This window comes from Paramormyrops kingsleyae, chromosome 1 (assembly GCF_048594095.1).
Source record: "Paramormyrops kingsleyae isolate MSU_618 chromosome 1, PKINGS_0.4, whole genome shotgun sequence".
Taxonomy (NCBI): Eukaryota; Metazoa; Chordata; class Actinopteri; order Osteoglossiformes; family Mormyridae; genus Paramormyrops; species Paramormyrops kingsleyae.
The window spans coordinates 64,157,256-64,181,716 of record NC_132797.1 but is presented as its reverse complement, the minus strand read 5'-3'; the positions used below and the strand labels follow the sequence as shown (position 1 = coordinate 64,181,716).

The 24,461-nt window shown below is 47.2% G+C and overlaps 1 protein-coding gene across 5 annotated transcripts in view; it reads right to left on the bottom strand.

The window, feature by feature from the left end:
• LOC111849481 (tyrosine-protein phosphatase non-receptor type 4-like) overlaps positions 1 to 21,649 on the bottom strand; it is a 32,863-nt gene extending 11,214 nt beyond the window's left edge. For 2 of the 5 annotated variants that reach the window (XM_023822375.2, XM_023822381.2), the window contains exons 1-11: positions 21,566 to 21,624; positions 19,051 to 19,533; positions 7,744 to 7,883; positions 5,160 to 5,267; positions 4,813 to 4,855; positions 4,656 to 4,734; positions 3,958 to 4,002; positions 3,805 to 3,857; positions 3,091 to 3,211; positions 2,860 to 2,947; positions 536 to 624 (exon numbers count right to left, since the gene is read on the bottom strand). In XM_023822375.2, coding sequence (XP_023678143.2) covers positions 536 to 624; positions 2,860 to 2,947; positions 3,091 to 3,211; positions 3,805 to 3,857; positions 3,958 to 4,002; positions 4,656 to 4,734; positions 4,813 to 4,855; positions 5,160 to 5,267; positions 7,744 to 7,881 — 764 coding nt within the window. In that variant the 5' untranslated portion in view covers positions 7,882 to 7,883; positions 19,051 to 19,533; positions 21,566 to 21,624. Of the gene's footprint in view, positions 1 to 535; positions 625 to 2,859; positions 2,948 to 3,090; positions 3,212 to 3,804; positions 3,858 to 3,957; positions 4,003 to 4,655; positions 4,735 to 4,812; positions 4,856 to 5,159; positions 5,268 to 7,743; positions 7,884 to 19,050; positions 19,534 to 21,400; positions 21,531 to 21,565 lie in introns of those variants that run through there. The other 3 variants (XM_023822378.2, XM_023822376.2, XM_023822379.2) reach the window with 3 other exon arrangements.
• Between the last annotated feature and the right edge of the window lie 2,812 nt (positions 21,650 to 24,461).

The following is a 24,461-nucleotide window of genomic DNA, read 5'->3' as shown; positions in this document are numbered from 1 at the left end:
ATAAAAATATATATGGAGAACCCAGAAAAATAAAGTATGGTATAAGGTATGGAACCCTGAAAAATATATTAGTGGACAGTATAAAATGCCACGTTACCATTTCAAGCATTCAGCACTAAATAACATGTGCTAAATACATGCTAAAATCCAACCTAAAGTGGCACGCCTGGTCTGCACTTAGGCACTTAGGTACCTGGGGGTCAGAGAAGGTCAGGGACACTGTTTAACAGCCCATGTGTTTACATTCCAGAACCTGGCTTCTGACTGGCCACTTCCCATCACATGACCTCTGGGGAGGGGGAGGGGTGTGAACGGAGGCCAACGTTCTGCTGAGCCACGTGGAACGTGTCCGTGGTCTCACCCCCGGCGTCTGGCCACACTCCAGGGTTTTCACGTGCACTCCCGCCAGCTGGGCTGCAGGGAACTGCTGACCTCAGCCTGCCCCCCCCCCCCCACCTGCCCCCACGCAAAGCCAGGGAAAGCTCCGCTCGCTCTCGTAACGCCACAAGAGGGACTTTCGAGGATCTGAACTTACCATGCGAAGCAGTTGATCCGTACTCTGTTCTTATAAACGATGATTCCCGAGGACATCACCCCGATTTGGATCTCTGTGTTGCTGTAATCCTGCAGTGAAAAGGAGGAGAACAGGAGGAGTGTGTAGGCAGGAAGGTACCATGGTAACTAACGCGGTGACTGTGAAGGGAATGGTAGGTGACGCCATACTCTTTCAATGCATTATCAGATACAGTGAGGGAAATTATTTGACCCTATGCTGAATTCTTAAGTTGACTAATAAATAAAGAAATCTTAACAACAAAACATAGATTATCAACAAAACCAGCAAGAAAAAAATCATAGTGTAACAGTTACAAGCAAATTTATTTATATAGGGAAATCTGATCCCTTGGAACACATGCTTTAGTACTTGATGGAGTAACCATTGTTTGCAAGCACAGCTGTCAGACCTTTCCTGTAGTTGGTCACCAGGTTTGCATCCAGGTCAGCAGGAATTTTCACCCACCCCTCTTTGCAGACCTCCTCCAGATCTTTAAGATTTTTGGGCTGTCACTTGGATCCATGAAGCTTGAGTTCCCTCCATAGGTTTTCTATGAGATTAAGGTCCGAAGACTAGCTTGGGCACTCCATGACCTAAATGTGCTTCTTCTCAAACCACTCCTTTGTTGTCTTGGCCATATGATCAGGGTCACTGTCTTACTGAAGACCCACCCACAATGCATTTTCAGTGCCCTAGCTAAAGGAAGGAGGTTCTCATCCAAGATTTTATGGTACATAGCCCTGTCCATCTTTCCTTCGATGCGGTGCAGCCGTCCTGTACCCTTGGCAGAAAAACACCCCCAAAGCATAATGCTTCCACGTCTGTGTTTGACGGTAGGGATGGTGTTCCTGGGGTTATAGTCAGCATTCTTTTCCCTCCAAACACGACGAGTAGAGTTGATGCCAAACAGCTTGATTTTGGTATCATCTGACCACATCACATTTTTCCAAGCCTCATTGGAATTATTCAGGTGTACATTGGCATACTTCAGAAGGGCCTGAACATCGACCCTCTTGAGCAGGGGTACTTAGCAAGCACTGCAGGATGTCAGACCATAACGGCACAATATGTTACCAATGGTTCTCTTGGCGACTGTGGTCCCTGCTGCTTTGAGATCATTAACAAGCTCCTCCTGTGTAGGTCTGTGGTTAGCCCTCACCATTCTTAAGATCATTGATGTTGGATGAGATGAGATCTTCCTTGGGGGCGCAGAAGGGTGATTGACAGTTATTTTGTCTTTCTTCCATTTGAGAATAATTGCACCAACAGTTGTCTCACTTTCACCAAGCTGCTTGTTGATGGTCATGTGGCCCATTCCACCTTTGTGAAGGTGAACAATCTTGTCTCTGATGTCCTTAGACAGTTCTTTGGTATTTCCCATGGTGATAAGGTTGAAAATGTAGACAGGTTAGTGACCGAAGAATACTGTTTAGCAAAGTAATGCCATTAAATGAGAATGCTGGCTTGGTATCTGCTAATACTTAATTAAGTACTACTTGTGTTGTGTTTGACCCTATTTCTTGCTGGTTTATAGGGAATCAAATAATAATTTCCCTAAATTGATTTGTACCTGTTACATAATGATTTTTTCTTGTTTATTTTGTTGAAAATCTATCTTCTGATGTTATAACAAACATACTATTGAAATGATAGACTTCTCATTTCTTTATAAATGGGTAAACCTGGGAACTCAACAGGAGGTCAAATAACTATTTCTCTCACTGTATGGCATCTGAGGAAACCATGTCAAAGGGCAGGATTACAGTTTATCATCCATCCATCCATCCATCCATCCATCCATCCATCCATCCAATCTTCCAGTTGAGGGTTTCATGTCTCAGCAAAACACTATTATATTCATACACACATTCTCCTGTCCACGGTGTATCTGTGTATCCCTCCCTTATGATCTTTGCTGCCAGGTTTAGGCTCCAGGGCCACTGTAATCCTGACCAGTGATAAATGGTTACAGGATGGATGGATGGATGGATGGATGAATAATAAATAATAAATATTGGGGAAAAAAAACATCTTGAAATCTGTGATGCAGAGGATTACACATCCATCAACTTCTGACAGCTCATCCTAGTCAGGGTCACAGAGCTAGAGCCCAGGATTACACATGTCAACCACATACTGGTTTAACCCATTTCATATTCGGTGGGGTTATTTATTGCAGAAGGCACTGGCAGGTTTCCAGCATCCCCCCTTCCCTGTCGATGTTCCTGACTGTGTGGAGTGTATTATTCATAACTCCTGTCGTTTGACCCCCAGGAAACAACTCAGCCATGGAGACAGCTTACCTTGGCACAGTGCAGCTCCACCCCATAGAGCTCCAGCGTTCTTGCTGTGTTCAGGTAACTGAACTCTGCCTGGGCTGGGGTCAGTCCTCTGTAGGGGAGAGGAGGCACATAGACACAGTGAAAATAGGGGAGAGGGGTGTGTCACAGTGGGGGCCCGTTTGTGTGTGTGTGTGTGTGTGTGTGTGTGTATGTGTGTGTGTGTGTGTGTGGTGGTGATCGCGGCATCCTCACGCGTGCTGCTGGTGGTGCTTGGCCACCTCCTTCTCGAAGTCAGCCGGCGGGTTTGGAATGAAGCGGTACTCCGCCAGGTAGCCGCACAGATGCTCCACGTGGCTGTAGTCTCCCAGCTCAGCTGGAACACAGAGCCAGTCAGGCACAGTTACACTCTGTGGCATATCCCCACGGCTCCCACCTTGGATTTGCCCATTTACTGGCCAAAACATTGTCACCAGTCCCCGCCCACCCAGGGGGCTGAGAATGTACCAGGTTAGTCGCTGTGCTCCCATGAAAAGGAGGGACAGGGGGATGGGGGGATGGGTTAGGGGTTAGGGGCTGCCATATGAAGCTCCAGATAACGGGGCTTTATAAGCAAATCATGGAGGGCTCAGAAACATGGTAGAATTTCTGCTGTCAGAATCAAAACAAACTAGAAACGGGCGAACGTGGGAGGAGCTGGATGCTGCAGCTGCTCTGTGTCGCAAACACTGGGCGGGAGAAGCAAACCTAATGCGATGCTGATTAAATATCCCGTCGCGATGAAGACGGCACACAAAACAGCTGCTAAATCTTCGTGAGCTGTACTCTGCCCTACCCACCCACTCCCTAAATTAAAATGGTCTAAAGATGAATAGCAGGGTCCACCTCCTATTTTGGTTGGCCAATCAAAATACAAACACCATCCAGTTCACACCCACTCCTCAAACCAGACAAAAGGGCTGTACTTACACTGGACGGCCAGCGAGGACAGAACAGCGGCTGTGCTGTGTGGACAAGGCAGCCTGAAGTAGACACATGGGACGGTGTCAGCCAGAAGAGAGTCCACAAGTTCACGTTGTCTCATGGTAGGGCGCAAACCTGGGTGTCCCGACGGTCACTTACCTCCCGCTGAGAATGTCCAGCTTGATTTGCAGAAAGTATTGGTACCTAGAGAGGAGGCGGAGAAGCGGACACACTCAAGATGGGTCACAGCACTTTACAATCACCGACACCCAAAAGAAAGGTTGGACACACTCAGGTCATGCGAGGTCATGAATGTGGCAGGGCGCGCCTTGATGGGCAGGAACATTGCTGCACATCATCCAGCTTCCAGAACGGAGGAACAGGCAGGCAAAAGCATGTCCCTTCACTATGCTAGACTACTCACTCCAGGCGGTTCCCGGACGGAGGAAAGAGCTGCTAGGCCACATCTGGTCTACAGACTCCCTCTCCACTTTCAGGAAAAGCCTCAAAACCAGTCTGTTCCAGGAATATGTGTCTACTAGTCCAACACCACTACATGCTCCCTGCATGATCTTAGGATTGCAGAGGATTTATTTGGATAGTCATCTTATTAGGTTCCTTTGTTAAAAGTTGTTCTTTAGCTCTTTTTCCAGTACTGCTTACGATTGTATTTGGGCATTCACTGGAAGCTCAATCTAGCTGCACTCATGTAGAGTCAACTCGTTGACAGCTGTAAAGGTTGTCATGTGTCATTTGCCTCACTTGTATATCACTTTGGAGAAAACTGCTCGCTAAATAAAAATAAATGTAGATTCCCCAGCTGCGAGTGGGTCCAGAGAACCCCTCCCGGCCCCCACCTTGTGTACTCCTCCTGGAGTTTATTTGGGTCGCTCACAAAAAACTTGACTCTGAAGTTGAAGGTGTGTGGGGAGCCTCCTGAAAAAGAAGGAGATGGTGGGTAAGCGTGGGATGGGGGACCGGTGATGGTGCTATCGCTGACTGAGGCCCACCTACTTTTTAACTGTTTCCTGATGGGCTTGCTGGGATCCAGCCACCTCTGCAGGGTCATGACAGAGAGACACTTAGCAGCAGTGGTGTAATGAATGACGAGGGCAACTGTAGTGCCCGTTTGAAACTTAAAAGTGAAAATACCTGGATTTAACTGAAGTACAAAACATCTAGTCATTTGGTCAATCCCAAGACTAATTTTAAGATATTTCCTTAAAAAAATACTTTCAGTTCAACTTTATGAGGCTAAGGTTTACACTGAGTGCAATTCAGCCAGATCACAGGGTCATTATGTCCCAAAAAAGTCCAGCTTCCTGAACCAAATAAGCTCCGGGAAACGCAGGACGACTCACCGGGCTGTCCGAGGACTCGTCCGTCAGCTGCAGCCCGAAATAGTCTCTCTCAGTGAGCTCCAGGTGCTTGAAGACTATGTCCAGCAAGACGCGTCCCTGGTCGTGCTTCTGATGAGCCAATTGGAGAGGAAGACGGGTCACAGAGCTACATAATCACCCCTCCTCCAAAAGAAATGCAGCTTTAAACGGTGCCATGAATGTTTCCATTTGAAATCGCGCAAGCAGATTTACCCAATCTGTCCGCCATTTCTCTCACGGGTTCACAACACAGACGTCAAGCTCCTTCCTGTCTCCATGGCAACATGGTCAGGGGTTTAAAAAAAATGCAGCGGGTGCTGGGCAAGGACAGAAGACTCTGCACAATTTCCACGGGTCCTGCTCTGAGCCCGGAGCTCAAACAGGCTAGGTTGGGGGAATACGGACAGCCACTGGGGCGCAAAACTTCCCACAATGCACTGTACAGGTGCTTATCTACATACATCATGTTAATGAACTCAAACTCTATAAGCACAGGATGGGGGTGGGAGCTGAAGACTTTTTGGCTGAAGTTTAAAAATATGAAAAAATTCAAAATGTATTCATCTCAAATGTCCACTGCAAAGAAAGGGTGGGGGGGGCACACTGGATGGTTCTGTTGAGCAGTGGGGCATCCCACCTAAATTTCCGAACCTATATCCGAAGGAAACAACTATACTGCATTCACCCTCGTTAGATGTTTACAGTGGAATAGTCAGCACCACCTACGGTGTAAGTAATATAAGGGACACAGCACAGGGGTCAAGGAAGCACACCCTTTTTTCAATGGTGGGTGGGGGATCCCTTAAGCTCTGCCCCCCCCCGAAGGTAAATATCTCAGAGTGGGGAGGGAAGACAAGCAGAAACGTGCCAGGGGTTACAGCAAGGGGAAGAGAGAGACGCGGTGAGAAACGGCCCAGCTTGCACTAGCATGCTCCGAGTCAGCTCTGATGCGTATCATACCGTGGTGGTACCACAGCCATAGGCTCAACTTCCTGTACAGAAGAGCACCGGTCATGTAAACAAACATAAGACAGACACACAAAAAAAGAACATAAATCAAAGAACTGAAAAACAGAGGGTCCAGTATGTTGGTTGATGTCAAGTTGCTCACAATGCCACGCACAGAGCTGCTATAGCCACCACAGAGTGGAGACATCTGGCCCGTTTGACCTGTAGAATGTACCCCGGGTCCGTAGTGCCACAGTAAAACATCAGGCGGAAAGATAAAAGCAGGGAGATGCCAAGAGACTGGATGGCAAAGATAATATTACAGCAAGGCTACGGTGACATCATAGCGGAGAAGGTATGAGAGAAATGCGGGGGGACGTGAGGCAGCTTGTTAGCCGGCCAGGAGAGGAGACACAACGAGCCGCAGGAACACGCGACGGAGGAGCAATGCTCGCCAGGCTGCCCCGGGGGGGGGGGGGGGGGGCGGTTTACACAGCCACTTCTCTGTGCCACGCCTTGCCAAACCACAACCTGGCACAGGGGCTCCACTGGCTGGGACATGTGCCTGTTTGCCCAATCCCCAGCAGAACCCAAGGGGCCTTGTGCTGTTAGCTTGTTGCCTCCAGCTACCAAAATCCCCCGCCCCCCCACCAGTCGGACAGTCTTGCTCCCTTCTCAGTTTCCTGTAGCTTGCTCGCTGGTACCTCAGCCTGACTCAATATTCCCACCCCAAATGGGTGTTTGTTGCTCCGTCTGAGCCTGAGGAGACTAATCAGCACCATCCACTGGACGGAAAAGGAGATTCAGGGCGGATGGTGCGACGCGTCTTCAAACGTGTCTCCGCACAGTGGGAGATGTCGGCCCCATGGGACTCTACCAAGCACAAGATATTTTTATGTTGCTTTATATCTAAATAAATCTCACTGGTGAAAAGCACCTTTATTTTGACCAACCTTAAAACTAGACACCGCATCAGTTTCAGATATGACGTCCTTAAATTTAGTCCCGTGAGACAGGCGACAGACCGTTGGACCGTGAGCTGGCAGCGTGATTCACTGCCATGAGCCGACACGTCAGGAGACGCCTCGGACACAGGGCCTCCTGCTGAGTTCACACCACGACTCGCTCCTCTTACAAAGCCCAAGCAACTGAAAATGCCCCCCTACCATCCTACAACCCCGCCCCGCCAATAGGTGTGAGCAGTACATGTTATAAATAATTACAAAAATCAAACAATCAAATAAAAATGAACCCCCAATAACACAGCACTCCACATGGCATTCTGAGTTCCCTGCTAGCATCGAGGGGGTGGGGGGGGGCATATTTACACTGGAATGTCAGGCATTTGCAGAAGGTAATGACAACCTGGTGTGTCCCCCAGGATACACTATGGGGTAACAAAGTTCTAAGAGTAAACCCCTGATCCACCAAGCACCTGGACCCCTTGTCCTAAATCTGTTTTGGGGTGATAATGGCAGGTTTGTCTCATCACACTAAACTCCTCTCTAAACATTTGGTCCCCTGTCCCAGGTCTCTGAAGGTGATCATGTGACCTCAGTATTAGGCGCAGCATGGCTCCCCTAAACGGCCAAATCATGGCCACACCGGTGGTACTTACGTTGACTCTAAAGACGTGAACAGTGTTGTCCAGGAGATGTATGTTACAGACCACCTCGGCGTGCTGCCCGTCTCGTGCCAGCTCCGACGTTCGGACATCGTAGGATCTCCCAGTAGGCAGGCGGAAATGTGCTGTCATAACTGTCCAAAGACAAGCACACACAAAGGGGATGTTGGACAGCTACACCACTATTTCCGTGGTATCCAGGGGTGATTTTGCCCACATTATTTCCCAGAGTTAAACTATTAGCAAAATCTTGCTCCAACTTCTGTGTGAACCTTCCGGCTGTCTGAACAAGAGTTAAAAAAAAAAAAAAAAAAACATTTTAAAGTGAAATTCATCCTAAAGACAGTCTTTGCGCAGAATCCCCACCCATTCACACCTTCAGAATCCAATGAGTCTGTCCCATGAAGGCCATGCGGCCAAAAACACTCACATGACAAGGCAAGGCAAGTGACATCGCAGTGTTGGGTCACACAGAGGTTTAAATGCAGGGGAATTTCCCACCATTTGGTCCCAATACACTACCAGGTATGTCTGGCCAAAACCATTTAACAAGCTGAGAGTTACTGATAAGAAGCAATTTCAGAATGAAAATTCAACAATCGGAGGAAAAAACCTATCCAATCCAGAGAGACACCCAGGAGACCAGCATCTGCTCCAGTGGACTGACAGGATCTGAAAAAGGTGGTTGTGAAGACCAACCCAAAATAGAGTCAGCAAACTGTGGTCTCATTTGCTTAAACACACCAGAACTGTAAAAAAAAAAAAAAACACACACAACAAAAAACTGATGCATGCAGACATAACAGAGCAGCAGATATGATCTTGTGGTAAGACAGGGAGGGCTGGATGTCTCTCTCTCCCTCCAGCCGAGAGCCCCGAACCCCAACCTGAAAGAGGCCATGTTCTCCCCTTTGGTTCGCAGATCCATGTGTCAGTACGTCGAAGGTGACTTTTTAACCAAATTCAGGCTAGTCACTTTGCTTAATGCTCTTGCACAAACGTCTAGAGCAGGGGTCTCAAACTCCAGTCCTGGGGGGCCGGAGCCCTGTGTAGCTTAGTTCTTTCCCCCTTCCACCACAAATGATTCAGCTCAAGAGCTGTGTGGTAATTAGAACAAGGAGTTGAATCAGGTGTGTTAAATGAGGGTGAAACCAAAAACTGTGTAGTCCTCCGGCGCTCCAGGACTGGAGTTTGAGACCCCTGCTCTGGAGTCTGGTGCTTGAAACTACCAATGTCTGAATCCACACCCACCATCCTCGTCTAATCAGAATATCACGTCGCGTGAAACATTCATTAATCGGTTTCAAAAGAAGATGATAGGATGACCCGACTGATCCTGTTGGGGGGCGGGAACGTGCCCGAGCACATGGCGGGGCTGGCGTTGGAGTTGGTTCCCAGGAGAACATTCCGGAAGCTGCTTTGCAGAGTTTCTTCCTCCAACTGGCAGAGCTGCTGACACAGACAAGGAGGGGGGGGGATAGGGCAAGGCCTTCACAGCCACCCCCTCCCACACTCACCCCCCCCCTGCGCAACATGGGCAGCTTTGACCCTGTCTAGGCAGGAGTTCACCGCAAAAGATACTTCCCTTTAATTCTGGGACAGTAAATTCTGAAAAAGGGCATTTCAGGAAGTCTGGGTTATATTTTCAGAAAGAGCTGCCTGGTGACTCAGACGTGGATGTCGACAGAGAATGAGGCCAGGGATGAACAGAGGGGTACAGGCGACCTCTGCCCTCCATCGGTGCAACAGAACCACCCCCCACCCGTGTCACTGCGTACAAAGCGGAGACAGATCACCATGGCAACAAAGGGATGTCACGCAGCGAGGTAACTATTACGATCAGGGCTGCTCCGGTCCCCTCTAGGAGGGGTAGGTGGGAAGCAGATGGGTTCAGAAAATGTGTCTGGTACCAAAATGGCAGCAAAAGGGGAAAAGAGAATAAATAATCAGGGTTGTAGCTTTTAGGAAAAGGTTTACATCACCTGAACTGCTTCAGAGGAAAGTAGCACCCTTCACAGGGGCTGGGGGGACACTCTTTCTGCCTCTGGCTCTGCTTGCCGTCCCATACAGGATGCATTATGCCAAGGTATTAAGCCTTCCAAGGCAGCAGCAGATGTGAGCAAAACGCTCTGTGGCTTAAATGCAGGGGGGGCAGGTTTGCAGGGTGCCAAAGCATTGCCCATCAGCCCATGGGGGACAGGGCAGTGCTGGCTCCTCCCTGCGTTAGAGCCAACAGGTCAGGTGAGCACCGACTGTGATGGCTGTGTGGGCAGGCCGCACCGGACTCCTACAATACACAGCCGTAACGTGCAACCCTATTAAACTGCCTCCAGAGACCCTGACCAGCATGAGTGGTTTGAGGGAGGATGGATAGATGGATGGATGGATGAAACTGTCTGGAAACACTAACTCTCTACCATTTCCCTCTGTCTAAGGCATGGACACGCACTGTCCTCTGACTACACCTCTGTGGCACACACACATACACCTCTTGTGCTCTTTACAGTAACGTGTGACAGATGTAACTACGACCGGCTGCTAACCGTTTTCGCACAACAGCTGCCAGTTTTCAAAATAGTTTTCCAGCCCCATTAGGCAGGAGGTGGAGGGAAGGGTCACGACCCGGTGCCCAGCCAGAGCTGGCAGCCCTGGAGGGTTTCCTCCTGGGCCGCACCCAGTCACGGGAGCACGAGGGCTGCAGCTGTGCAAACAGCCAGTGGGTTGTCACAAAGCGTGGGCCAGTGGGGGGGGGACTCCTGACCTGATGGGGTCACCAGCTAAGCCCTGCCCCCCAGTGCAGGAAAAAAGTCGGCTTTCTGAACCCACCTCAATCCAATATGGGAAACAGCTCAGGGAGGCTCTGTGGAGGGTATGTTGTTGGGAATAAATAGAGGCATATATACAGAAGCTGGGGAGGGGGGGGGGGTGGATTCAATGCTGCTAGAGATGGAAGGCAGGGCTGGACACCCCCCAGTCAGCCTCCCATTTCCTCCCGGTCTGAGTGACACCTAACACACCAGGAGAGCAAGCTTTGGGCCCCCGCACTTGGCGGGGGCTGAAAAGGGGGAATTCTGCACACCTACAACGCCAGCATCCAAAGCTGGGGGGAATGAGAGACACCAGCCTACCACCCAGAGCACTTTCCTCATCGGCCTGCCCATTTCAAAAGCTCGTGTGTCATGTGAGAGGCCACATGACACTTTTTTTTTCCCAAAGGGTAATTCTAAATCACCCGACATCTTTGGTGAGATTATGACAACTTCAACATATTTTTTGATTGGCTTGATATATTTAAAGGATCTTCAACGAAGGTCCTAACTTATCTCATTAATTGTTCTTGAGGAATGGCACACATGCATATCTAAACAATAATCAGTGTACGAAAGTTGACTTTCCCCAGTGAAATGGCCCTCTGCTTATTTCTTTAGAAGTTCATCATTTTATGATAAACGTATGCAAATTTACAGACAGTCACAGCAAAAGCCGCCAAAATAAGCCCCAGGGGTGAAGGTGCGACGGCCCGTCCACTTAACCATGACGACCAGTCATATTACGCCCGTGAGTCATGGTGAATTATGAAAATAAACATCCTCTTTCTGCTGACAGCCTGACAGGAAACCAGAATTTACCTTCGATCAGAGGCGTGTGTTTCAGGGATCTGCCCTTCCCAGCCCTGGATGTTCAGCGTAGCGAGTTTAAAGTTAGTCTAAGCTTGTTATCACGTTCCCTGCAACAGCCTCAGCAATCCTGAGCTGCAGCTGTCCACTCCGAGGACACGTGTATGTGGGGGAATCCCTCAGTAAGGCTGGATACATGACTGTAGGTAGCTGACTGAAATCGCAGTTTCAACTAGGAAGTGTAACTTTTCAGGTGTAAGGTCAAAGGTGAAAGATAAGACCTGTGGACACAATGCTTATTATTATTACTCTTTTCATTTTGTCAGAGGTGTATTAGAGTTAGATTTTGTCAGTGTTGTATTACATTCACTAGTTGTCACTCTTGTTTCCAGAAACCACAAATAACATTTACTTTTGGTTTGCCTTACAGCATTCCATGTCGATCACCATAAGTAAAACGCTGGTTTTCCCAAAGGAACGAATAAGCTACGTCACACATTCAGAGACAGACACACGGCCCAACTCCGTAAGCAAAAACACCCAGCAGTGGAAAACCTGGCTCTTGAGTAACTCAATCAGGTAATCCCTTTTCAATACGCACAGCGCCCGGTTTGCACTTTGACCCGACCCCTTAATCTCCACATGCTCAGGTACACCGGCCTTCTGCCTCAGCCAGAGATCAACACTCATCATGCCGGGACCCTCAGAAGAAGGGAGGGGGCAGACATTAAAACAACACCGGCTTGGGCCACAGACACTGCTTGGGAGCAGTAATTCCCCCATAATCCTCAGTTCAGAATGCAAACAAGCAGTCAAACAAACAGCGATAACTATTAAAAAAAACAACCCCCACGTGTCTTTTTCCCCATTCCAGACCTGTTAGTCAGCTCTTAGGCTGGATACAGCAGGAAACATGACTTTTTACAGCCTTTAATAATCCCAGTGGTGAAGGAAAACACACGACGCAGCTGTATACAGCCGATGAGCAGACGGTGGGGGGGGGTGGGGGAGACATTCAGAAGCAGCAGCACTAACACAGCACATTAACTGCAGCTCCCCAGCCCCACGCGTCCGTTTGCCGCCAGTGCTGATGACCATTAAGAAAAGCACCAGGTATAATCTTATAGGTTTTTACACACGTACAGCACTCTTGCAAGAAATTAATCGACTACAGCCAGGAAGTTAGGAATTTCCTGCAGTAAAAATATTAAAATGACCCCCCTGTGCTTCTCCAGATGCTGCACAGAGGAGCTAAACAACAGGTTAAAATCCACACACACCCCCATCCCAACCACCCCTAAAGCTTAAATACTGCCAGAAGTCAGAGGAATGCTTCCCTTAATTAGCACCCGCTAACGAAGGTACAGGTCAACCTGGGTGGTGCCGACAAGGACTGAGGTGAGCGGCGGCTGCCGTCCAGACACGCGTGGAGTCCCACCTGCCTGCAGGCGGGGGTCAGGGGGGTGTATATTTTACTGCTGGGTAAACTGTCACCCACCCCCATGTTGCTGACTCACTGGGGCAGTGGGGCCTGGGGGAGGGGGGGCAGGGTGGTTCCCAGAAACACCCCGAGGGTGGGGCCTTGTCTCAGTTTTCCCCAGGGGAAGAAGACAGGAGGGTGTTTTACACAACCCCCACCCCCCTGCAACAGATCGTCTGTGTTTACAGGGGAAAACGAAAAATTATCACTCAGAGATAAGACCAGGATAATTCCCCAGTAGGCAAGCAAACCGGATGAGAGGAGGATCACAGCTCCAGACTCAAACCTCAGACACAAGGAAGCATAAAGATGGGGCTGCCATTAAGAAGCACAGACACAAGCGCAGCGACAGCGAGCGGTGGCTCCTTTACCACTCTCAGAACTGATCTGAGAGCAGCAGGGCACAACTACACAGACAAACTTTATAGCTGACCACCATAGGCTGCAATTGGTCAGGGAGGCTCCACCCAGCCAATCAAGAGAAAAAGATAAGACTGCCATAACGGCTCCATGGCTGAGAAGCAAGAGGCTCAGTTTCCAGGTTAGAAATCAGTGCAGCGTCCCCTGACCCATCTCTGATGAAACCACTGTGCTGGATGTCCAGTGGGGGGCACCGAGGCTGTGGAGACAGAACCTGGGGAATCTGTCACTGTCTTCCACTAAGTTCTGATCAAAGTGACAGAGCGACAAGCACACAAGAGAAAGTCTATTCGCTTTCATCTGCAGCCGACTGTAGCCCGAGGCAGTGAGGGGTAATCCACCCACTGGGGGGGTCGGAGGGCAATGAATATGAAATACAGCCCCTCTCATTCTTTGGGGTGGGGGGGGGTTACAAGGGGTGACAGAGACTGTGTTCTCTTTGCAAGGCTAGCCCTCTCCGAGCGGCTCAGTCTCGAGTTACATAACGTGAGATTCTTTGACCTCTGGGGCCCTCATCCCGTTCCCCAAATGGTGGTTCACAACCTGGGTCAGTGCAAACCACCAATGAACCCAGCACTGCAATGGAGGGTTGAAGCAGTTCCATTAGAGTAATAATTAGTCCAGAAAATGCTTAAACAACCGAGGAGATCGAAAATCCACGGGGACTCGGGTCTCGGCGGGGTACGCCACATGCATAGAGGGCCTGTAAAGTTCCCGAAATGGAGACATCACCATTTGGGTGGATTCTGTCGATTTCATGTGCAGCTGACACCTGTCAAAACATCATCAGCACAGCAACTACGATGTCAGCTTTCCAAGAAAACAAAAGAGTTACGATTGGTCCCCACTGTGTCATATCCCCCCCTACCCCCATATGGAATAAGAAACTATTCACTGCTTTTTCAATTTCCATTTCACACTGCATGATAGCACAGCTATCCCTGAAATGACCCCGCCTGTCAAAAACAGGCTGACTAACCCCTCCTCCCCAAATTAAAGGATATCAAATCTGGCAAAACCTGAGCCAATGAGAGGCAGAGGGATGGATCCTGTAGGGTACAGGTGCTCCTTAATGGGTGCACATTCACACATAAAGCATGGAAAATTACATTTATTTAGCAAATGCTTTAATCTACAGCAATGTACATTTTTTGAGAAAGCAAGGTCAGCCAGTACCTGGAGCAATTGGATGTTAAGGGCCATGCTGAAGGGCCCCCGGGCAGCATCAGACGGACCAGTTATTTAAACCAGCATCCTAACCCACAAATTTTCCCTCTACAAACCTCCATCAAGAACAACAATTACTCTTACGGTAAGTTAAGTTCCCCCGACATGAGACTGTGGCACTGAACTGGCTGGGGAATGGCATACATCTGAGTCTCCAGACACATTGATACCGCAGGCCTGCCCAGATACGCGGTTACCAAAAAGCGCATCAGATATTGATCATCATCAACACGTGCTGTTGCCCCTTGGTTTCTGTGATGTGACTCGCTTTCCACTTCCTGCAAGACAAATAAAGCAGCCGACAGCACATTCATTGCCGCTCTCTTGAGCAAAAAAAATTTAAAAAAAAAAAGATATTCCCAAAAAAGATTAAAAACCAACACCTTCCACACCCCGCCCTGACCTGGGAGTCACCATTGTCCAGATGTAGGACAGACGTCAGCATTGCTCTCACCTGACGTAACAGCCTCCGATTCATGCGAAACACCTTCTACAGCACTTAGGGTCTTCGCTGCGAAAATGCAGTGTGCCGACGGGACTAACAAGTCTTTAGTGGGGAGTGAGTAACCGTCTCCTCTCACTTTTCAGGACTTCAAACATTCTGAGCTCTGCTCCGAACTGCGGGGACCCAGCGACGGCAGCACGGATCCTGCATCGTACAGCAACACCGCCTCTGCCCCATCCCCTTTATCTCAACCCTCCCATCCTAGCTCAGGGAGGCTGTCACCGCCTATCCTCCTCAGAGTTCCCAGGTTGCTAAAAAATACACAAGTGCAGAACAGGACATGTGGGGGATGGTCACCACACAGACATGCTAAAGTGGCCATTTCCTATTTCCTCCCAGAAATAATAAAATGCTTTATCATTAAGATTTAAACATTACACACCCTCACATCCCCCCATCCCCACAGTGGCAGGGAGTGGGTCTGACACATCCCTCCCCTCTCCGGCACCCTCATCACTCATTCATTCATTCTTAAAGTACCCGCAATTCATTCATGTTTCTCTCTCCCTACACCTACCCCCCCACCCCACCTTCCTTGCCTGAAACCCACTGATGCATGCAGAGTCCAGTCTCCTCACCTGCCTGCGTGAGTGTGTCCCTAGTAGCCCCCCAGCAGGTAATCAGGTCCCTCCTTCCTTCTGTCCATCTTTATCTGCCATTCCCCCTTTTTATGTTACTGCAGGACTGATTCATTTTTCTCTCTCTCTTTCTGAGTTCCCCCATGGCATATCACCCCTCCCCCCCACATGCACACTGTGTGGCAGGAAAAGGAAGGCGTGAAGTCAGATGGGTGTAATGGTTCTATGAAGCCTCACCCTCAGTCCTCAGAAATATCAGGGTGACGAACACACCCACCATCTGAGCATGCAAAACCTGGGCCACGTCTGTGACATCAGCGGGGCCGGCTGCTTCTCCGAAATGAGGCGGAGGGCCTCCAGAATGCAGTAAATCTGACAATCCCGCCCAGCCATCTACAGGCAGCATGCAGAACTGTTTCCTGGTGCATTTTCTGAAAACCACGATGCTTCACACTCAGAACGCCAGCGATTGCTACCATGGAAACAGGGGCCTGTAAACCTCACCTGTTGCCCCACCATTTCCAACATGTGGATATGTCAGCCCAAAGGAGAACCTAACGATTCCTGCCCCCACTCCCTGCAAATAATCAATCCTTCGTCAAAACTATTCCAGTTATACAATATCAGTCACTCCTTTCAGGAAGTGTGCTTCACAAAATCTGGAGTTATGTAACCCAACTCTGTCCAAATGGGAAGGGATTTTTCCGGGTCTACCCAACTGTAATATTTGGGTGCACGGACGAGGTTGCAGTCAATCATAGGACAGGATGGCTTAGATCACATTTACAATCAAATGCTGCTTTTCAAAAAACATGCCCGGAAGGGCGACTGCGAAGTTGGCAGAACAGCTCGGATGGACACCAGTGCTTTGTACTTTACAGACGACTGGTGCTGCTGCCTCATATTTCTAGAGTTGATGGTTCAAATCCCACCTCCAGTCTGTGTGAGTGGAGGTTGCACGATCTCCAGGTCCTAAAACCATGACCATGTAGCTAAGCGACCTTGCACCAATAAACATTGCTGTGAGTGCGATCACAGCCAGAGTGGTGCCCTGTCTTGGCAGGGTTGGGCTCCAGTGCCGATCCTACTCGTAAGTGATTGGATGCTATTTAGACCCTTCACAATACAAAGGAAAAACCAGATTTTGTTCAAATGGAATAAAGACCAAAGCAGCCATATGGGACCTGGTTGGACTGAGAATGGTGACACAGTGCCAAGGTCGTGACAAGGGCTTTCATTAACGGGGCAGTGCTTGGATTACCTGTCAAGAAAAAGGGATGTCAACCATCTGAAATACCCTCTCACTCAGAAAAGGTAGTAGGTAAATGAAGTTCAGCTGAGCACGTCTCTGACAAGGGAAGAGGGAAAAAAAGGAGGGAAAAAAAAAAAAAAACCTCCCTTGCTGAAACACTGACGGACACTCAAAAGTCTTCGGTGTCTGTCTGGCAGCCAAAAAATGAAAGATGGTACAGAAAACCAGATTTGTGTGTTTTTATACCTTGTGCGTTCGCTATTGTTGGAAGGCCAGTGCAGAAGATAATGTATAAACAAAACAAAATAACAGTGCTCAGCCATGCAGGTGATCTGGGCAAAGCAAATGGAGTTGACTTTTAAAGCCAAAAGCCTGAAGCCCTAAAAAACAGTCACAGATCCTAAACTGTCACGCAGGTGCACACCTCTGCATTTCCACTGTGGCTGCATTTCCTCATGACAGCCTAATGTACCTGGTTGTAGGTTACTGGGCAGCAGAAGAGAATTTTTTCGAGACTGGAGGAAATATTTTTAATTCTGAATGATATGGGTGTGACTAATGAGCCCACAGACAAAGCAAAGCTGTGCAGCAGCCCCCCTCACAGACACACACACCCTCATGGTAATAACCAAGAAACCCCCCAGGGAAAGAAAGAAAGAAAAAAAAAAAAAAAAAAAAAGACCCTTGGGCCCCCCTATCCTGCCCTCCACCCTAATCAACTGGTCGTCCCCCCCACACTGCACATCCAAACACCTGCCCCCACTGCAGGGGGCTTGGCTCAGGTGTTGCCCACCCCCAGCTCCGCACCGTTTGCCAGCTGACCCCCACTGCAGCCTCACAAACACCCCCCATTTAACATCTCAGCCTCCAATAATGAATACAGGCAGACTGGGTGCATGTGCATAAAATAATAGGATGAATTAGAGGCACGTTTACCACTGCTTCGGAAAGGCTTTGAAGAGATATCGGCCACTATCAAGGATGATGTCACTGTCACCCCACACCTCCACCCAGGGGCCAGAGTCCTGCTGGTTTGATGCTGACTGAGACACTCAGCCTTCAAGCAGACACAGTAAACTTCCAAAAGAAGGTGTGACAGTGTACCCTGGGCCAACATTAATAACATGAAACAAACTGGCGAAATATCACCCTTCGATAAGCTGAAACACTGAAATAAATGTCTGCTGCATGGAGGCTGGATATGTCAATGAAGACCACCTTCTCAAAGAGATGCTACGCCACCCACCCCCCACCCCCCTCCCCCGGAAGCTGTGCCGGTGTACGCGGATAAAATCCACCCACTTCCAGGGAAAACCAGAGCCACCGATCCCTCCAAAAACGGCGTCTGTGCTTCATGTGAGGTCATGTTTGATCTCATTAAACGCATGTACGCAATTCTAAGTTCTGAATTACCATACTGTCATTCCAGGAAAAGCACAATGCACTATATTTCACTCATAAATTAGGCTACTCGTGGCTCAGTGAGGCTGTTACAGCCCATGAATTGGCTAATTCCTTAATCTAAAAAAAGACAATAAATTTTGTGTCCTTTCTGGGCACCACTTAACACTGTTGTAATCACACCTTCGTAAAGATAATACAACATAGAAAGCACTGACGCAGTCTTACCCCGTTAAAAACAGTGACAGCAGACGCAATAAATGTCTTTATCTGGCTGACATAATTTAACGCCAGTGCAAACTAACCTGGAGAGTTTTAATGACCGCTTTTTTGAGATAACTAGGACAGTGCTTGGCTCAAAATAGGTTATGCACCACAGCGCAACTACACAGTCGTTTAAATAACTTGCAACCTACTAACTAAAAGCTGACTGAATCGTTAACTACAGTTCAGAACTAGTCAATTTAACCGAGTACACCACAATACAGCGATTTAACCATGCAGATGCGTACATACATCATCAATATTCCGGGCTCACACAAGAATAGGCGCACATGCAGAGAAAATGCCAACATAGGCTGGGATGCACCTAGCAATTTTCCGTGCTGTACCTTAGAAAATACCATATTTTAGGCGCACCACATAAATACGGATTAAAGCGCGCACCGTGTCCACCAAGCGCAACTTACTTGCAGTCGACAGCCAGAGACGTAAACAGTATTTGTAACTAAAGCCAACACACCCCCCTCCCAAGGATAAAAAAAAAAGGAAATTACAAATCAAAGCGAAACGGGACGCAATATACGATCGCAAATGCTTACCTACATAAACAGATCCGGGGGGGTCCAATTTATATGCGGGGGAAGGAAAAAACGAGAGGGCTTGAATATAATCCCAGTTCAATTCATCGTCCGTAGCTCCACAAAAACCCTCATCACCCGAGCTTCAGACAGTCACCGCAGGGCCTCCTGGCTCCCGGGGGGCGAGAAAATACGGCTATAGCTTGCACCCAGTCATCTTAAGCCATGCGTGCAATGCTCACAATCCCATATGAGCGACGGCCCTGGAATTACATCCGATGCCCAAAATTGGGATTAAAAAAAAACAGCAGCGTTCCCTCCTCCGTCCGTACACGGACACCGCCGATCCTCTTTGCTGTCCCCCCACCAGCAAGCTCACTTTTCTCGCCGCTGTAACAGCAAATGCAAACGGCATAGCGGCGTAACATGGCGCAGCCGGCGCGGGGGTGGGACCGTCGGGAGGCGGGGTGTTAATGTCCGGAGATGGACGGCGTCTTTATCAGCCTACACACACACACACACACACAGGTTTGTAATTATATCTTTGTGGGGACTCTCCGTTCATTTCAATGGGGAAAACTGAAATCCCAACGTGACGACGTTAACCCCTACCCAGCCCTAACCTTAACCATAAGTAACTAAACAAAATACAGACTTTTGGCAGACATTCGTTTTTTGATTGCATTCACTGATCTTTGTGGGGACCTGGAAAATGATCCCCACAACGTCAAAATAATAAGTTTTTATTACATTGTGGGAAAAATTTGGTCCCCACAATGTAATATAAACACAATACACACATACACACACAAAACATAAGCACGCGCATAATAAATAGGCCTACATTACACAGTCACAGACATACACAGTAATACCTATCTATTAATTTCACTGCCTCTCTGCGGTTTGGTTACATAACTCTCACCAAACGCAGGTAGGCCTATATCCGGTGACTTTTTCTCCTATTATTAATTATGGGTCACACTTACATTTCCATTTTGACCGGGCTCTGCCATTATCTGTTTAGGCTGGTCCTACATGGGGATCATTATAACCAGGGACCTCAAAGCACCTCTTTGCCATGAAGTGTTACACCCAACTAAAACTGGACGATTTGGATTTCTCGATAATTGTCACAGGAGGAGAGTGAAAAAAAGCATTTTATCTGCGTATCTAAAGTGTTGTGACAGCGATAGTCGCAATTTTTCATGTATTACATTAATCTGTCCCTGGAGGTGGTAAGACAGTTCAGTGAATGTTCAGAAATGTAATGCAATGTAATTCGGCGACTTACGGGTAATAAGTCACTATTACTGGGATCACTTTCTTTACGTACTTTGTCCACCTGGTAACCGAAACGGTCGGAATTTCCGTGCCAACCTCAGATCCTGCTGTTCTGCATTTTGCATTTTTGGGAGTTTAACAACGGGGCATCCCTTTATCTCTATTGTCTTTTCGGGACAGTCGTGTAAAGTTCCCCGCAAATCCTTACGGCAGAACTGTTGTTCACAGCAAACTAAGAGGGTCGTTTATAGATTAAGTGTAAGTAATAAGCACCCTCCAGAATATTTAGAGAAGCCGAGTAATTGTTATCCACTTGAAAACTATTACATTTGGCTTGTAGCCGCTTACACTCAGGGCTATCGTGCACAGACAGCACCACCTTGTGTTTTCTGAGGAGGCCAACATTTAACCCTTGCGAAACCTCTAAACACTTAAAACTTCCTGGCTGAATAAAACAGGATAAAATGCTTCCGATGTGAATGTAAACCGCTTCTTTGAGTAACATAAATGTCCATTTCTTCTTTTATGGTTTTTTCTTTTGCAAGTGTTGTCAGTTACGTTAATGTAAAAGGTATCTATCATGAAAAACAGTAACAAACCAATACAGAGTGTAAAAAATGCTGTCTGCTCCATGGATTAAAATATTTATATGGGGGTGTTTATGACAAGTATCACAACAAATGTACTGTTAACCAATGCTTTTGGGAACCTGTACCGTTGTCAGGAGACTTAGCCTACTGCTTCTCTATGGAATTTGTATACGCGAAACCCATTGTGGAGATACACAAAATGTCGTGCTTTACATTGGTTTTCCGTTTGAAAAGGATATTAATAGGCTACGCGGTGTAACTAACGGTGGCTGAGCGAAAAACAAATTGAGTCCTGAAAAACACTAAACACGACGTTGCCAGAAGCCCCCCCCCCCCCCCCGTTAAGGGCATGCTGAACACATTACGTAAAGAAGACGGTGAGGAGTTATTATTTGCAAAGCTCTCCATTGGTATCCACCAGCATGTGGACACGGGGCACCACAGCGGATCTCTAGCAGTTTTTCATTTTCGAGCTGTTAACACTCAATTAAACTTACATTTTCGAGCTCTGTCATATTGTTGGCGGTTTGCGCCTATCAGCTCGTGGTGTCCTGTTCTAGCTATCCTAGGTCAATAAATCTCTAGCCGCGTGGCTACGAAGAGACTGAACTCACACAATAAAATTTTAGTGCGTGAACACAGGTAAAACAGGGTATCCTTACCACAGAGAGAATTGCGTTACTGCTTGCAGTGTGTTTGGAGAGCTACTGCGGGGTCTCTGACATCTGAGCATGCGCAGAACAAAACTATCCAAATTCCATAGAGAAGCAGCAAAACGGTACAGTTTTCCAAAAGCATGGATGGTCATATTCCAAGATTTGTAAATCAGATCAGTAGGGTTATTCAGTGTATTATTTTTTTTAATTGTATAAGGGAGCTACAAAGAGATAATAATCGTAATGGTTAAGGAGCAGTAGGCCTATCATAAAATTCATATAATTTTAACATACCCTTTGAATAAACCAGTAACAACAATAATAACAACACTAATACAACAAATGAAAAATAAACACTGTACATTTCGAGCTATTAGATTATTAAGAAATTAACGTTGAATAACAGAATTCTTTCACACTAAATTACCGCACATTCCACAAGGGGTCAGAGTTAACACTTCGGTATGTAGGACTTCAGTAACCCGATGTTGACGACGTACCTTAAAGTCAAAACCAATTTATCCGAACGGGCCACTGGTCTCACATAAGTTTTATATCGATTATGACCCATACTGTAATAATAAAAAGTAACATCCTAAGGCTAGATTAGATTAGATTAGATGAACCATGACATTGCCTTTATGTCAATCAACAGTTTATTTTCCTGTATTATTGATCGCAAGATATGAGGACACACAAAAAAGTTTTAATAATGCCAGCACTGAACGAAGCCCACAAGGCGTTTCACCGCGAATGCCCCTCCTCCATCTGAGACAAAAGTGAAAATGGCTTGCTAAATTGGCGCCCTCTCAGAAACTGGTGCCCCAGGCATCCGCCTATGACATCTTGACTGGCACTGTATGTTGCTCTTCAACAGAGCCTGAATAGGGAAAACAGGTGCTAGTAATCCCATTGTTCAGTACCAGCAAGAAACAGTCCTGGTACATACCTGTCAAGTTTTGGATTTGAAAATAAGGGAATTTTTCCGGTACCCACCGCGAACCACCCCATCACCCCAACCAAGCTCCAGTATCCCTTACATTTTAAGACAGGTGTACAAAAAATCTAAAATAACCACTTGTCATTTACATTTTATTTTCATTACACATTTTCTATTAATTTCTCATGTGGCTCTCTGGCATTCACTAATGACTTATTATACAGATTTGTTGCAGACTTTGTATCCTTGTTGAAGTCGTCACAGAATGTGAAAGTAACGTTGTTTTTGGCACACAGCATTGCCATTTTAACCTCCGCATTTATGACCTGGTTAATGCTGTAAATGACCTGCAGACACTACTGCAGGTTGCAGTTCTCGCGAGGCTACTGACAGTTCAGTTTGGAGAGGCAGAGGATTTTTTTTTTTAAATGATATTATAACAGGATCCTTGGGAGATTTAGGGGAAAAAACTAATACGGGAGGACGGCGGGAAAGAGGGGTAAAATACGGGCCAAAACGGGAGACTTCACAGCTATTTCCTGGTAGGTCTACTCTGAAGAGCCTACTGGCCCACTTCGGGCAATGCATGTCAAGTAGGTGAATGTAGTGCTTTCTTTAAAGAGTGAGTAAAGCAGGAAAATACGTTTGCAGCTCCTTATGAGAAGATTCAGTCTTTTTGTAATCACCATGCCCCCGCCTGGCAACTTGCAAAAGATTTCCTGAGGCCCCAAAGTACAGCAGCCAAGGGAGCGTTTGGAATTCCATTATTCAGCCGACGAATCCGATGACGACATCCTACACATATGCATATGGGATAAAGAAGTTATAATACAGGGAGGCACATGTGTGATACACAGCCGTGATATGCAGAATTACGAGAAACGTTAATGTTTGTAATTGTACAACAGGATTGTACAATCACTTGGATTAAAGTTTGCTTAATTATTCAGTAAATAATATTGCCATTCATTCAACATTTTTGCTATGTGCACAGATAGTGATCCAGTACCATGTGCCCGGTTTGCTTAGGAAAATAAAACATAGAAAGGAAAAAGATGAGGACCACTTCTGTTCCTGTCCTCTCGGCTTTCAGGTTTTGCTGGGACTTGCAGACAGGACTGAGAGGAATGTGTTCAGATATTACTTGGCCGCAGGCTGTGTAATTTGGTAAATGTAGCAAGCACGTCTAAGGCGTAAGGTACGCATCAAAGGCAATACGATTATGCAAACCTGCTCAGAACAGGACGTTCTGCGCAACATCGTCACTCTGAAAGTGTTTGTGACGGAAAAAATGCGTATCGATGAACGTGGAACAGGCCATCTCTGGTCCTTTAACAACAGCTTTCTCCCAGTGTCGTGCTGGAAAGATGGTTATACTGTATAACGGTTTATTTAACTATGTTTAACATTTAACATAATTCAATTCAAGCTTGTTTTTTATTTCTCATAAGAATTATATATATTATCGGCAGCGTTTGGTTAATGTAGATCCAGTTGATGAACGTAACGTCGTACGATGAAGATGAGAATGATGTCAAAACAACCACTTTCACTGAGGAAACGGTGATGCATTTTAGTCGCTCTACGTGAATGAATCATTACGACATCTAGCGCCATTGATATCGGAATTCTCAAAATTCTTATTTTCTACGCGCCTGAACTTGGATTAGCGATCTATCCATCCGTCATTCCATAATCAATTACTCGGTACAGGGTCAGCTACCTCACGAAGCCTAGTGCATGAGGCAGGGGGCGCTATGGATTTGGATAATGGAAACAAATGGACAGCAATACGGCTTGTAACATTGCTCATGAACGATTAATTTCTGCCATTTGGAGACGTCGTAAAGACCCCGGACGTAATGTCCCTACGTCAGGGGAAGATGTTGATAAATTAAAAATTCACTTTCAGCCACAGTGATAAATTTTTAACTATGCTGATGCACAAACAGGACGAATGTA